At 45.4% G+C, this 14,796-nt stretch overlaps 1 protein-coding gene across 1 annotated transcript in view; it reads right to left on the reverse strand.

Moving 5' to 3' along the window:
• LOC139376997 (cadherin-related family member 1a-like) overlaps positions 1–14,133 on the reverse strand; it is a 34,031-nt gene extending 19,898 nt beyond the window's left edge. The window contains exons 1-8 of the mRNA XM_071120047.1: positions 14,034–14,133; positions 11,970–12,065; positions 10,021–10,166; positions 9,824–9,874; positions 9,598–9,687; positions 9,254–9,340; positions 3,051–3,167; positions 333–476 (exon numbers count right to left, since the gene is read on the reverse strand). Of these exons, the coding sequence (XP_070976148.1) occupies positions 333–476; positions 3,051–3,167; positions 9,254–9,340; positions 9,598–9,687; positions 9,824–9,874; positions 10,021–10,166; positions 11,970–12,065; positions 14,034–14,112 (810 nt within the window). The 5' untranslated portion in view covers positions 14,113–14,133. The remainder of the gene's footprint in view (positions 1–332; positions 477–3,050; positions 3,168–9,253; positions 9,341–9,597; positions 9,688–9,823; positions 9,875–10,020; positions 10,167–11,969; positions 12,066–14,033) is intronic.
• Positions 14,134–14,796: the final 663 nt, after the last annotated feature.

Consider the following 14,796-nt stretch of genomic DNA (forward strand, 5'->3'; position numbering starts at 1 on the left):
GTACTTACAGGAAGTGAGACCTGGTAGACGTAGCCAAAGTAAGGAGGTCGTGTTGTACTTACAGGAAGTGAGACCTCGTAGACGTAGCCAAAGTAAGAAGGTCGTGTTGTACTTACAGGAAGTGAGACCTCGTAGACGTAGCCAAAGTAAGGAGGTCGTGTTGTACTTACAGGAAGTGAGACCTGGTAGACGTAACCAAAGTAAGGAGGTCGTGTTGTACTTACAGGAAGTGAGACCTCGTAGACGTAGCCAAAGTAAGGAGGTTGTGTTGTACTTACAGGAAGTGAGACCTCGTAGACGTAGCCAAAGTAAGGAGGTTGTGTTGTACTTACAGGAAGTGAGACCTCGTAGACGTAGCCAAAGTAAGGAGTTCCAACGAAGGCTGGAGGAGTGTCTTGGGCGTCGAGGACGTTGATGGTGATGGTGGCTGTAGATGTCAACACCTGATGCTTCCCTTTGTACTGCCCACCCCCATCCTGGTGGATACAACAGAAGGTTAGACATTGGACATGGTAAATAATGACTGATTACCCAGTGCTGATGTTACGAGCTAAAATCACTATTGTGAAGTAACGGTACTCTGCAGAAGTTAACCCTCTGTGTTAAGGCTGTAATGGTGTTTAATAGTGAGGAGGTACCACTTCCCCCCTTCATAGAGGAGGTACCACACCCCCCCCCCCCTTAATAGAGGAGGTACCACTTCCCCCCTTAATAGAGGAGGTACCACATCCCCCCCTTAATAGAGGAGGTACCACATCCCCCCTTAATAGAGGAGGTACCACTTCCCCCCCTTAATAGAGGTGGTACCACTTCAACCCTTAATTGGGGAGATACCACATCCCCCCTCAATAGAGGAGGTACCACATCCCCCCTTAATAGAGGAGGTACCACTTCCCCCCCTTAATAGAGGAGGAACCACATCCCCCCCTTAATAGAGGAGGTACCACATCCCACCTTAATAGAGGAGGTACCACTTCCCCCCTTCATAGAGGAGGTACCACACCCCCCCCCCTTAATAGAGGAGGTACCACTTCCCCCCTTAATAGAGGAGGTACCACTTCCCCCCTTAATAGAGGAGGTACCACTTCCCCCCTTAATAGAGGAGGTACCACTTCCCCCCTTAATAGAGGAGGTACCACTTCCCCCCTTAATAGAGGAGGTACCACCCCCCCCCCCCCCCCTTAATAGAGGAGGTACCACTTCCCCCCTTAATAGAGGAGGTACCACTTCCCCCCTTAATAGAGGAGGTACCACTTCCCCCCTTAATAGAGGAGGTACCACTTCCCCCCTTAATAGAGGAGGTACCACTTCCCCCCTTAATAGAGGAGGTACCACTTCCCCCCTTAATAGAGGAGGTACCACTCCCCCCTTAATAGAGGAGGTACCACTTCCCCCCTTAATAGAGGAGGTACCACTTCCCCCCTTAATAGAGGAGGTACCACTTCCCCCCTTAATAGAGGAGGTACCACTTCCCCCCTTAATAGAGGAGGTACCACTTCCCCCCTTAATAGAGGAGGTACCACTTCCCCCCTTAATAGAGGAGGTACCACTTCCCCCCTTAATAGAGGAGGTGTGATCTTGTGTGATCTGCACATCCAGAGACTCCATCCCACTCATGAAAAATAACTTCTCCAAAGGCGCAAAGAGGCGATACTTCAGACTGAGGAGCGAGTTGCCACAGATCCACCCCCCCCCCCCCCCCCCCCCCCATCTGCTACAGATCCACCATGTACATTTCATCCTGCTTTCTATGTGATCAGGCTTCCGTTAAAATACACACTTAAGATATAATAAAGGGCTTGTGTTGTTGTTTACAAACATCCTGTCGTAAAACAACTTGCTCCTTCACCCAAGACAATTAGTCGATCAGCTGCCATGTGGTGGGGTCAAGGGCGGCGTTGTAGTGTAGCCTTAGGTAAATCAGGGCTGACCCATCACAAGAGCTTAGAGACGGACACACAGGGATATAGGAGAGGAGCTGACCCTCCCACTGAGGCTAAAAGACAGAGGCGGAAGAGAGACTCCCAGCCCTTCACCTTCCCCCATGGCTCAGAGAAGAGGACAAGTTTTCCTCCCCCTGAGAGACAGGGAAGGAGGAGAGAGAGTTTACCCTCCCTCCCTCCCTCCCTCCCTCCCTCCCTCCCTCCCTCCCTCCCTCTGAGGCCCAGAGACAGAGATGGAGGAGAGAGAGTTTACCCTCCCTCCCTCCCTCCCTCTCAAGCCCAGAGACAGAGATGGAGGAGAGAGAGTTTACCCTCCCTCCCTCTGAGGCCCAGATACAGAGATGGAGGAGAGAGAGTTTACCCTCCCTCCCTCCCTCCCTCCCTCTGAGGCCCAGAGATAGAGATGGAGGAGAGAGAGTTTACCCTCCCTCCCTCTGAGGCCCAGAGACAGAGATGGAGGAGAGAGTTTACCCTCCCTCCCTCCCTCCCTCTGAGGCCCAGAGATAGAGATGGAGGAGAGAGAGTTTACCCTCCCTCCCTCCCTCCCTCCCTCCCTCTGAGGCCCAGAGACAGAGAAGGAGGAGAGAGAGTTTACCCTCCCTCCCTCTGAGGCCCAGAGACAGAGAAGGGGGAGAGAGAGTTTACCCTCCCTCCTTCTGAGGCCCAGAGACAGGGAAGGAGGAGAGAGAGTTTACCCTCCCTCCCTCCCTCTGAGGCCCAGAGACAGAGATGGAGGAGAGAGAGTTTACCCTCCCTCCCTCCCTCCCCCTGAGGCCCAGAGACAGAGAAGGAGGAGAGAGAGTTTACCCTCCCTCCCTCTGAGGCCCAGAGACAGAGAAGGAGGAGAGAGAGTTTACCCTCCCTCTAAAGCCCAGAGACAGGGCCAGAAGATATCAGCATTCCCAGACCAGACAAGATCAAACCAAACCAGACCAGACCAGACCAGACCAGACAGGTGTGACACATTGCTCTTTGGGGTTTTATGTCTTTCACATCTATAAAGCACTTTGTGACAACTGCTGATGTAAAAAGAGCTTTAACATTTGTTGGGGGGGGGGGGGTTAATTGATTGATGCATTGATTGACACATAGCTAGCCTACACTCACCTTGGCAACCACTATCACAAAGTGTGTTGCTGTTGTCTCGTAGTCGAGCGTCTCGCCTGGTTTGATCCGCAGGACCCCACTGTGGCCGTCGATGGTGAACCTGGTAGTAGTGGTGCCCTGGGAACAGACAGTAAAACCCTGGATTATGATAATGCATACTGAGATCTAAACTTAACTACATCTAACTAATCACACTCTCCATTCAGTGACTAGTCACACCCTCCATTCAATGACTAATTTCCCCCTCCATTCAGGGACTAATCACATTATCCATTCAGTGACTAATCACACCCTCCATTCAATGACTAATCACACCCTCCATTCAATGACTAATGGCACCCTCCATTCAATGACTAATTGCACCCTCCATTTAATGACTAATCACACCCTCCATTCAATGACTAATCACCCTCCATTCAATGACTAATCACACCCTCAATTCAGTGACTAATTTCACCCTCCATTCAATGACTAATTGCACCCTCCATGCAATGATTAATCGCACCCTCAATTCAATGACTAATTGCACCCTCCATTCAATGACTAATTGCACCCTCCATTCAATGACTAATCACACCCTCCATTCTATGACTAACATTCACACATCAAACCCAACCAATACCACAACAGACATCAAATCCAACCAAAACCACATCACACATCAAACCAACCAATAACGTCACACATCTAAATATAGCTAAAACAACCAATAACAGTCGACATATGAAAAGTGCCAACTACTGTTTGCTTGCTGATGGCCAAAAGCTACCCTAAGCTTCAGCTAAGCCCTCAATAACTTACTAAAATGTAATTGAAATGTAATCCACTAGAGGGGCACCATTTCCTGCCTCCACTCTAGTGTAAAATTAATTGTTTTCTCTCCACAGATGGCTTCCTTCCTGTTTTTATACATGCCCTTTACCATCCATCTGGTCCGTTTTACACTGAACAAAATTTTTTTTAAAAACACAACATGCAACAACTTCAACGATTTTACTGAGTTACAGTTCATATAAGGAAATAAATTCATTAGGTCCTAATCTATAGATTCCACACATCTGTTGGTCACAGATACCTTTATAAAAAAGGTAGGGGCGTGGATCAGAAAACCAGTTAGTATCTGGTGAGACCATTTGCCTCATGCAGCGTGACACATCTCCTTCGCATAGAGTTGATCAGGCTGTTGATTGTGGCCTGTGAAATGTTGTCAAACTCTGTTCACAACGTTGACATCAGCAAACCGCTCCACCATGCAATCCCATACACGCTGTCTGTCATCTGCACGGTACAGTTGATACCAGGATTATTCCGTGAAGAGCACACTTCTCCAGCGTGCCAGTGGCCATAGAAGATGAGCATTTACTCTCTGAAGTCAGTTACGACGCCGAACTGCAGTCAGGTCAAGACCCTGGGGAGGACGACGGGCACGCAGATGAGCTTCCTGAGACGATTCTGACAGTTTGTGCAGAAATTCTTCAGTTGTGCAAACCCACAGATTCATCAGCTGTTCGGGTGGCTGGTCTCAGACAATCCCACAGGAGAAGAAGCCTGATGTTGCGTGGTCTGCTGTTGTGAGGCCGGTTGCACGCCAAATTCTCTAAAAGGACATTGGAAGTGACTTATGTTAGAGAAATGAACATTCAATTATCTAACAACAGCTCTGGAGGACATTCCTGCAGTCAGCGTGCCAATTACATGCTCCCTCAAAACTTGAGACATCTGTGGCATTGTGTTGTGTGACAAAACTGCACATTTTAGAGTGGCCTTTTATCGTCCCAAGAACAAGGTGCACCTGTGTAATGATCATGCTGTTTAATCAGCTTCTTGATATGCCACACCTGTCAGGTGGATGGATTATCTTGGCAAATGAGAAATACTCACTAACAGGGATATAAACAAATTTGTGCTCAACATTTGAGAAAAATACGCTTTTTTTGTACGTATGAAACATTTCTGGGATCTTTTATTTCAGATCATGAAACATGAGACCAACACTTTACATCAGTTGGTAAAGAATGGTGCTGTAACACCAAGGTTGTGGGTTCGATTCCCGAGACAACTGTACGTAAATTGTAAAAAAACGTCTGCTAAATGGTATATACACTCAGTGGCCACATTATTAGGTACAATAAACTGTTCACGAAAATGGTTCGCTCCTACAGACAGTGAGGCAGGAGGCCATGACTTGGTATATAAAGCAGGCAGACAGGCATCGAGGCATTCAGTTACTGTTGGATTGAACGTTAGAATGGGCAAAACGTTATGTTGGCTGACAGTTTGTTATGCTGTCCTTACGAACCCCAAAGCATATCCTTACAGCGGTATGTACCAGTATGTTAGCTACGGTTAACTACACAACGTTTGTAGGCTACTAATACATCGAACTTGCCAGTATATTAACTAAGCAACTTTGAACGTAATATTATCGTCTGTGCCAGGCCGGCCTCCTGGGCTTTTCACGCACGACAGCGTCTAGGGTTTACAGAGAACGGTGCGACAAACAGAAACACATCCAGTCAGCGGCAGTCCTGTTGGTGAAAACACCTGGTTGATAAGAGAGGTGGGAAGGAGAATGGCAAGAATCGTGCACGCTAACAGGCACTAACAGGCCGGCCACAAACAGACACATAACGGCGCAGTACAACAGCGGTGAGCAGAACGGCATCTCGGAACGCACAACTCGTCGATCCTTGTCACGGACGGGCTATTACAGCAGGCAACCACACCGGGTTCCACTGCTATCAGCTAAAAACAAGAAGAAGACGCTCCAGTGGACACACGATCACCAACACTGGACAATTAAGGCGTGAAAAAAACATTGCCTGGTCCGATGAATCACAGGTCCTGTTGCGTCATGCTAAAATAAAATGTTATTTGTTAGCAGATTAGCAGATTAGCAGATGTTAATGCGAGTGTAGCGAAATGCTTGTGTAAGAAATAACACGTAAAAAAACTAAACACTGCGTAGTTTCCTAGGAACGCGAAGCGAGGCGGCCATCTCTGTCGGCGCCAGGAGTTATTTTGGCTGTTTGCAGAGTCAGGATTTGGTGTTAGTAGCATGAGTCCATTGCCCCATCCTGGCTGGTGTTAATAGTACAGGCTGGTGTCAACGTACAGGCTGGTGTTAACAGTGCAGGCTGGTGTCAACGGTACAGGCTGGTGTTAACGGTACAGGCTGGTGTTAACGGTACAGGCTGGTGTTAACAGTACAGGCTGGTGTCAACGGTACAGGTTGGTGTTAACGGTACAGGCTGGTGTTAACAGTACAGGTTGGTGTTAACGGTACAGGCTGGTGTCAACGGTACAGGCTGGTGTTAACGGTACAGGCTGGTGTTAACGGTACAGGCTGGTGTCAACGGTACAGGTTGGTGTTAACGGTACAGGCTGGTGTTAACAGTACAGGCTGGTGTCAACGGTACAGGCTGGTGTTAACGGTACAGGCTGGTGTTAACAGTACAGGCTGGTGTCAACGGTACAGGCTGGTGTCAACGGTACAGGCTGGTGTTAACGGTACAGGCTGGTGTTAACGGTACAGGCTGGTGTTAACGGTACAGGCTGGTGTTAAGGGTACAGGCTGGTGTTAACAGTACAGGCTGGTGTCAACGGTACAGGCTGGTGTTAACGGTACAGGCTGGTGTCAACGGTACAGGCTGGTGTCAACGGTACAGGCTGGTGTTAACGGTACAGGCTGGTGTTAACGGTACAGGCTGGTGTTAACAGTACAGGCTGGTGTCAACGGTACAGGCTGGTGTTAACGGTACAGGCTGGTGTTAACAGTACAGGCTGGTGTCAACGGTACAGGCTGGTGTTAACAGTACAGGCTGGTGTCAACGGTACAGGCTGGTGTTAACGGTACAGGCTGGTGTTAACAGTACAGGCTGGTGTCAACGGTACAGGCTGGTGTTAACGGTACAGGCTGGTGTTAACGGTACAGGCTGGTGTTAACGGTACAGGCTGGTGTCAACGGTACAGGCTGGTGTCAACGGTACAGGCTGGTGTCAACGGTACAGGCTGGTGTTAACAGTACAGGCTGGTGTTAACGGTACAGGCTGGTGTTAACGGTACAGGCTGGTGTCAACGGTACAGGCTGGTGTTAACGGTACAGGCTGGTGTTAACGGTACAGGCTGGTGTCAACGGTACAGGTTGGTGTTAACGGTACAGGCTGGTGTTAACAGTACAGGCTGGTGTCAACGGTACAGGCTGGTGTTAACGGTACAGGCTGGTGTTAACAGTACAGGCTGGTGTCAACGGTACAGGCTGGTGTCAACGGTACAGGCTGGTGTTAACGGTACAGGCTGGTGTTAACGGTACAGGCTGGTGTTAACGGTACAGGCTGGTGTTAAGGGTACAGGCTGGTGTTAACAGTACAGGCTGGTGTCAACGGTACAGGCTGGTGTTAACGGTACAGGCTGGTGTCAACGGTACAGGCTGGTGTCAACGGTACAGGCTGGTGTTAACGGTACAGGCTGGTGTTAACGGTACAGGCTGGTGTTAACAGTACAGGCTGGTGTCAACGGTACAGGCTGGTGTTAACGGTACAGGCTGGTGTTAACAGTACAGGCTGGTGTCAACGGTACAGGCTGGTGTTAACAGTACAGGCTGGTGTCAACGGTACAGGCTGGTGTTAACGGTACAGGCTGGTGTTAACAGTACAGGCTGGTGTCAACGGTACAGGCTGGTGTTAACGGTACAGGCTGGTGTTAACGGTACAGGCTGGTGTTAACGGTACAGGCTGGTGTCAACGGTACAGGCTGGTGTCAACGGTACAGGCTGGTGTCAACGGTACAGGCTGGTGTTAACAGTACAGGCTGGTGTTAACGGTACAGGCTGGTGTTAACGGTACAGGCTGGTGTCAACGGTACAGGCTGGTGTTAACGGTACAGGCTGGTGTTAGGTACAGGCTGGTGTCAACGGTACAGGCTGGTGTCAACGGTACAGGCTGGTGTTAACGGTACAGGCTGGTGTTAACGGTACAGGCTGGTGTCAACGGTACAGGCTGGTGTCAACGGTACAGGCTGGTGTTAACGGTACAGGCTGGTGTTAACAGTACAGGCTGGTGTCAACGGTACAGGCTGGTGTTAACAGTACAGGCTGGTGTCAACGGTACAGGCTGGTGTTAACGGTACAGGCTGGTGTTAACGGTACAGGCTGGTGTTAACAGTACAGGCTGGTGTCAACGGTACAGGCTGGTGTTAACGGTACAGGCTGGTGTTAACGGTACAGGCTGGTGTTAACGGTACAGGCTGGTGTCAACGGTACAGGCTGGTGTCAACGGTACAGGCTGGTGTTAACGGTACAGGCTGGTGTTAACGGTACAGGCTGGTGTTAACGGTACAGGCTGGTGTCAACGGTACAGGCTGGTGTTAACGGTACAGGCTGGTGTTAGGTACAGGCTGGTGTCAACGGTACAGGCTGGTGTCAACGGTACAGGCTGGTGTTAACGGTACAGGCTGGTGTTAACGGTACAGGCTGGTGTCAACGGTACAGGCTGGTGTTAACGGTACAGGCTGGTGTTAACGGTACAGGCTGGTGTCAACGGTACAGGCTGGTGTTAACGGTACAGGCTGGTGTCAATGGTACAGGCTGTTGTCAACGGTACAGGCTGGTGGCGGTGCTGTAATGGTGAGGGGGAATGTTTTTCCTGATACATGTCGGGTCCCTTGATAACAATTGAGCACCGTTTGAATGCCACACCTTCTAGAATCCAGGCCCCGAAGGATTCAGCTTGTTCTGGAGGCAAAGGGGGGTCCAAAAAGGTACTGAAAGGAGGGGGTCCAAACTGGCACTAAATGGAGGGGGTCCAAACTGGCACTAAATGGAGGGGGTCCAAACTGGCACTAAATGGAGGGGGTCCAAACTGGTACTAAAAGGAGGGGGTCCAAACTGGTACTAAATGGAGGGGGTCCAAACTGGTACTAAAAGGAGGGGGTCCAAACTGGTACTAAATGGAGGGGGTCCAAACCTAATAAACTGGCCACTATTATACATACAGTATAATTATACATATATTATTATATAGTATCTACTGTATGACAATGGATCCCCCATATAACCTTTGATCTAACTCTGAACTCTCTGTCAGACCAGGACAGTGTTCATTAGGGCAAACTGTAGAAAAATGTTTTATTTGACAAGTTCATAGAGTTTCAGAACATGTTCTTTCTATGCACGAGCCAGACCCAGGGCTGTGGACACGATCTACCAGTAAGTAGTAGTTGACACTGCCTCCAGAGCCCATGTCTTTATCCACCGCTTGCACTCTGTAAATGCTGATTCCAGCTGCGGTGTCCTGCAGATGACACAAACATCAATGACATTAATTATAACATTGTGCGCTTATCTAGTGCATATCCGGTAGAGCTCTAATAACAGGGTGTCTTTACTGGTCGACATGTCATACAGGCCCCTGGGTTACTGAAATTGCATTATCTCTAAACACATGATGACACTGTTGACATCTATCGTTATCTTTAAACGTTATCTCTGAAGACATTTTAAACCAATGACAGAGCTGTCTTCATGTCGATGACGGGTTTTAACACTGACCTCGGGGACGTCCACGGTGAAAGGCAGGTTCTGGAACTCTGGTTGCTCATCATTGGCGTCGGTGACAAACACCCGTATCGTCTCGACAACCTAAAGCAAGGAACAAACAGATGACATCACAACAGCCCAGCTGAGAAGCCAGGTATGATTATTGTATTAGCGTATAGGCCCATACATGGGATGCGCATGGATTTGCAACTAATGCTGTTGTCAAAGCTCAGCTCACCTTATTCCGACCATCTGTTATGCTAACAAAAGCCAAGATTTCACCTTGTTTCTGACAAAACAAAGAACACGTTGTTAACAGCACTTCGAAACAGCACTGTGGGTAATGACAGACTCACCAACACACACAAGACTTGGTCGTGGTTCTCCTGAGATTACTGGACGTCGTGTTGTCAAAGCGCCCTACGTCACACTCACCTCTCTGTCTAGTTCCTGAATGAGAGTTATGTTTCCTGACTTAGGGTCCACTCTCAAGTATTCTCTGGTGCCCTTCTCAAAGGTCAGGCCAAACCACACGGCATCCCCCTCTGGGTCGGTACCGTTTAGGATATATAGCTGTGTTCCTGTGGGGGTCACAGACAGAAATCGCACCTGCTTATTCATTTGTTATGAATGTGTTATGAATGTGTGGTTATGAATGTGGTATAAAGGGTTATGAATGTGGTATGAATGGTTATGAATGTGTCATGAATGGTTATGAATGTGTTATGAATGGTTATGAATGTGTCATGAATGGTTATGAATGTGTCATGAATGGTTATGAATGTGTCATGAATGGTTATGAATGTGTTATGAATGTGTTATGAATGTGTTATGAATGTGTCATGAATGGTTATGAATGTGTCATGAATGGTTATGAATGTGTTATGAATGTGTTATGAATGTGTCATGAATGGTTATGAATGTGTTATGAATGTGTTATGAATGTGTCATGAATGGTTATGAATGTGTCATGAATGGTTATGAATGTGTCATGAATGGTTATGAATGTGTCATGAATGGTTATGAATGTGGTATGAATGGTTATGAATGTGTCATGAATGGTTATGAATGTGGTATGAATGGTTATGAATGTGGTATGAATGGTTATGAATGTGTCATGAATGGTTATGAATGTGTCATGAATGGTTATGAATGTGGTATGAATGGTTATGAATGTGGTATGAATGCTTATGAATGTGATATGAATGGTTATGAATGTGTCATGAATGGTTATGAATGTGTCATGAATGGTTATGAATGTGTCATGAATGGTTATAAATGTGGTATGAATGGTTATGAATGTGTCATGAATGGTTATGAATGTGTCATGAATGGTTATGAATGTGGTATGAATGGTTATGAATGTGTCATGAATGGTTATGAATGTGTCATGAATGGTTATGAATGTGGTATGAATGGTTATGAATGTGTCATGAATGGTTATGAATGTGGTATGAATGGTTATGAATGTGTCATGAATGGTTATGAATGTGTCATGAATGGTTATGAATGTGGTATGAATGCTTATGAATGTGGTATGAATGCTTATGAATGTGCCATAAATGGTTATAAATGTGTTATGGAGTCTATGTAGGTACCCTTCAAATAATAGAGATACAGAATTTGGTTAAAGCATTGCCTATCAAGTACAGGAAAGGCAACCCATCTCTACAGTTGTACAGAAGATAATCATAAGAAAGACGATCATACCGTTAACCAGATCGAGACTTAAAGTTAATTCTGAGATCTATATCATTGATTCTGTTTCTAAGTCATGACAGACCCATTGACTCGAATGGGAATTCCCGTTCTAGTGATTCTATTTCTATGGTGTATTATTGTATTGTCAGATGTTAGTTATATTGTTGACAGCCACTCCTTCATCTCTTTTGTTTTCCTGGCTAAGCCTATTACCGTGCGTCCACCTCCACTGAAGGGCATTATGGTGATGCAGCTCAATGCTGCTCATGTGATCACTGATCAGTCTATCATTAGAAGACCTGGGTTCAAATACTATTTGAAATCTTTCAGTCCTGGGAACCCCCCCTGGAATTAAGCAAGCGCAATCAAGGATAAATTATTTAAAATGTTTTAAAATAGTATTTAAAATGTTTAAAAATAGTATTTAACATTTTTAAAAATAGCATTAAAAATGTTTTTTTTTAATTATTTAAAATGTTTTAAAATATAATTAAAAAGTGTTAAAATAGTATTTTAAATGTTTTAAATGTTTTAAAATAGTATTTATAATGTTTAAAATGTTTGCTCTTGAAAAACAAGATCAATCACAACCACATTGAGATTTTCTTAGAATTTAGCCACATTAAAATTAAAATAATTAACTAAATAATCATCACATTTATATAATTGTTTACAACACTCACCGACTTCTGTGTCTTCTGAGATACTGAACAGAGCCATGTTCCCATTGGTGCTGCTCGGTCCGTTGTCATAGAAATAGGGAGCGTAGTCAGTTTGCCCTGGGGGGAGAAGAAGAAATTAATCGAAACTTAAGAGTTGAACGTGTCATTTATAACAAGCAGCGCTTTACGGCGTGTTCACAAACACAAACAGGTGTATGACAATCTAAAGATAGTGTCCATGCTGTGGATAGTGTCCAGTTCACACATTATAACACATGCTGTCATAGTGTCCAGTTCACATTATAACACATGCTGTCATAGTGTCCAGTTCACATTATAACACATGCTGTCAAAGTGTCCAGTTCACATTATAACACATGCTGTCATAGTGTCCAGTTCACACATTATAACACATGCTGTGGGTAGTGTCCAGATCACACATTATAACACATGCTATCATAGTGTCCAGTTCACACATTATAACACATGCTGTCATAGTGTCCAGTTCACACATTATAACACATGCTATCATAGTGTATTGTTCACACATTATAACACATGCTATCATAGTGTCCAGTTCACACATTATAACACATGCTATCATAGTGTCCAGTTCACACATAATAACATATGCTATAGGTAGTGTCCACACATTATAACACATGCTCTCATAGTGTCCAGTTCACACATTATAACACATGCTGTCATAGTGTCCAGTTCACACATTATAACACATGCTGTCATAGTGTCCAGTTCACAAATTATAGCACATGCTATCATAGTGTCCAGATCACACATTATAACACATGCTGTCATAGTGTCCAGTTCACACATTATAACACATGCTGTCATAGTGTCCAGATCACACATTATAACACATGCTATCATAGTGTCCAGTTCACACATTATAACACATGCTGTCATAGTGTCCAGTTCACACATTATAACACATGCTGTCATAGTGTCCAGTTCACACATTATAACACATGCTGTCATAGTGTCCAGTTCACACATTATAACACATGCTATCATAGTGTCCAGATCACACATTATAACACATGCTATAGGTAGTGTCCAGTTCACACATTATAACACATGCAGTCATAGTGTCCAGTTCACACATTATAACACATGCTGTCATAGTGTCCAGTTCACACATTATAACACATGCTGTCATAGTGTCCAGTTCACACATTATAACACATGCTATCATAGTGTCCAGATCACACATTATAACACATGCTATAGGTAGTGTCCAGTTCACACATTATAACACATGCTGTCATAGTGTCCAGTTCACACATTATAACACATGTTGTCATAGTGTCCAGTTCACACATTATAACACATGCTATCATAGTGTCCAGTTCACACATTATAACACATGCTATCATAGTGTCCAGTTCACACATTATAACACATGCTATCATAGTGTCCAGATCACACATTATAACACATGCTATAGGTAGTGTCCAGTTCACACATTATAACACATGCTATCATAGTGTCCAGTTCACACATTATAACACATGCTATCATAGTGTCCAGTTCACACATTATAACACATGCTGTCATAGTGTCCAGTTCACACATTATAACACATGCTATCATAGTGTCCAGTTCACACATTATAACACATGCTATCATAGTGTCCAGATCACATTATAACACATGCTGTCATAGTGTCCAGTTCACATTATAACACATGCTGTCATAGTGTCCAGATCACATTATAACACATGCTATCATAGTGTCCAGATCACATTATAACACATGCTGTCATAGTGTCCAGATCACACATTATAACACATGTTTTCATAATCAATTCAATACTTTAAACACCTGTGGTAATATGTATCTGAACATTCTAATACAACGTTTGTACTCACTTGCTGAAACGGCAGGGCAGCGGGAAGACACAGGAGAGTTCAATGTCAACAGAGGTCAATAAAATGATACATCTTACCCACACCACAAACACATACAGACACATGCAGTGGGGGGGGGATTAGGAAGGGAAAAAGAAGGTGCAGGAACTCCTGTGAAATCCTAGTATCAGGACAGGACAGAGAACAGAAAACCTACCCAGAGAGGGAGACAGAAGAAGAGTGACCAGGAAAACTAAGAGGAAAAAACATCGTCTTTTTTTCTTTTGGTTCTTCATCCTGACGGAGGAGGAAGAAGAAGAAGAAGACAGCTTGTCAGGATCCAGGCGTTCTCGCTAGGCGGCTCAGTCGCTAGACGTCTCAGCTCAGTGGAAGTGGAAGAGGGTGGGGGGGGGGGGTGGCTGGGAGGACGGTGTTAGTCCACTGACGTATCCTGTCTTCCACTCCTTTACCTCACAGTCACAACAGACATCTTAGACAGACCTTGTCTACCGCTGCTCTCACCCCCAAAATGTGAGACTGTTCCCCACAGAGAGGGACTAGGAGATATCTAATGTAACAGACTGTTCCCCACAGAGAGAGACTAGGAGATATCTAATGTAACAGACTGTTCCCCACAGAGAGAGACTAGGAGATATCTAATGTAACAGACTGTTCCCCACAGAGAGAGACAAGACTGTATCTAATGTAACAGACTGTTCCCCGCAGAGAGAGACTAGAAGATATCTAATGTAACAGACTGTTCCCCACAGAGAGAGACTAGAAGATATCTAATGTAACAGACTGTTCCCCACAGAGGCTACCCACTGGGCACAGACGTCAGTTCAACCTCTAGTTTTGATTTACATTTGGTTGAGTTATCAACTAATGTGAATTCATTGTGAAATCAACACAAAAAGTCAATTCCCTTATGTCGATAACTTTTTGCAAATCTAATCAGTTTTCCACGTTGATTCAACATC

This window comes from Oncorhynchus clarkii, chromosome 20, assembly GCF_045791955.1.
Source record: "Oncorhynchus clarkii lewisi isolate Uvic-CL-2024 chromosome 20, UVic_Ocla_1.0, whole genome shotgun sequence".
Classification (NCBI taxonomy): Eukaryota; Metazoa; Chordata; class Actinopteri; order Salmoniformes; family Salmonidae; genus Oncorhynchus; species Oncorhynchus clarkii.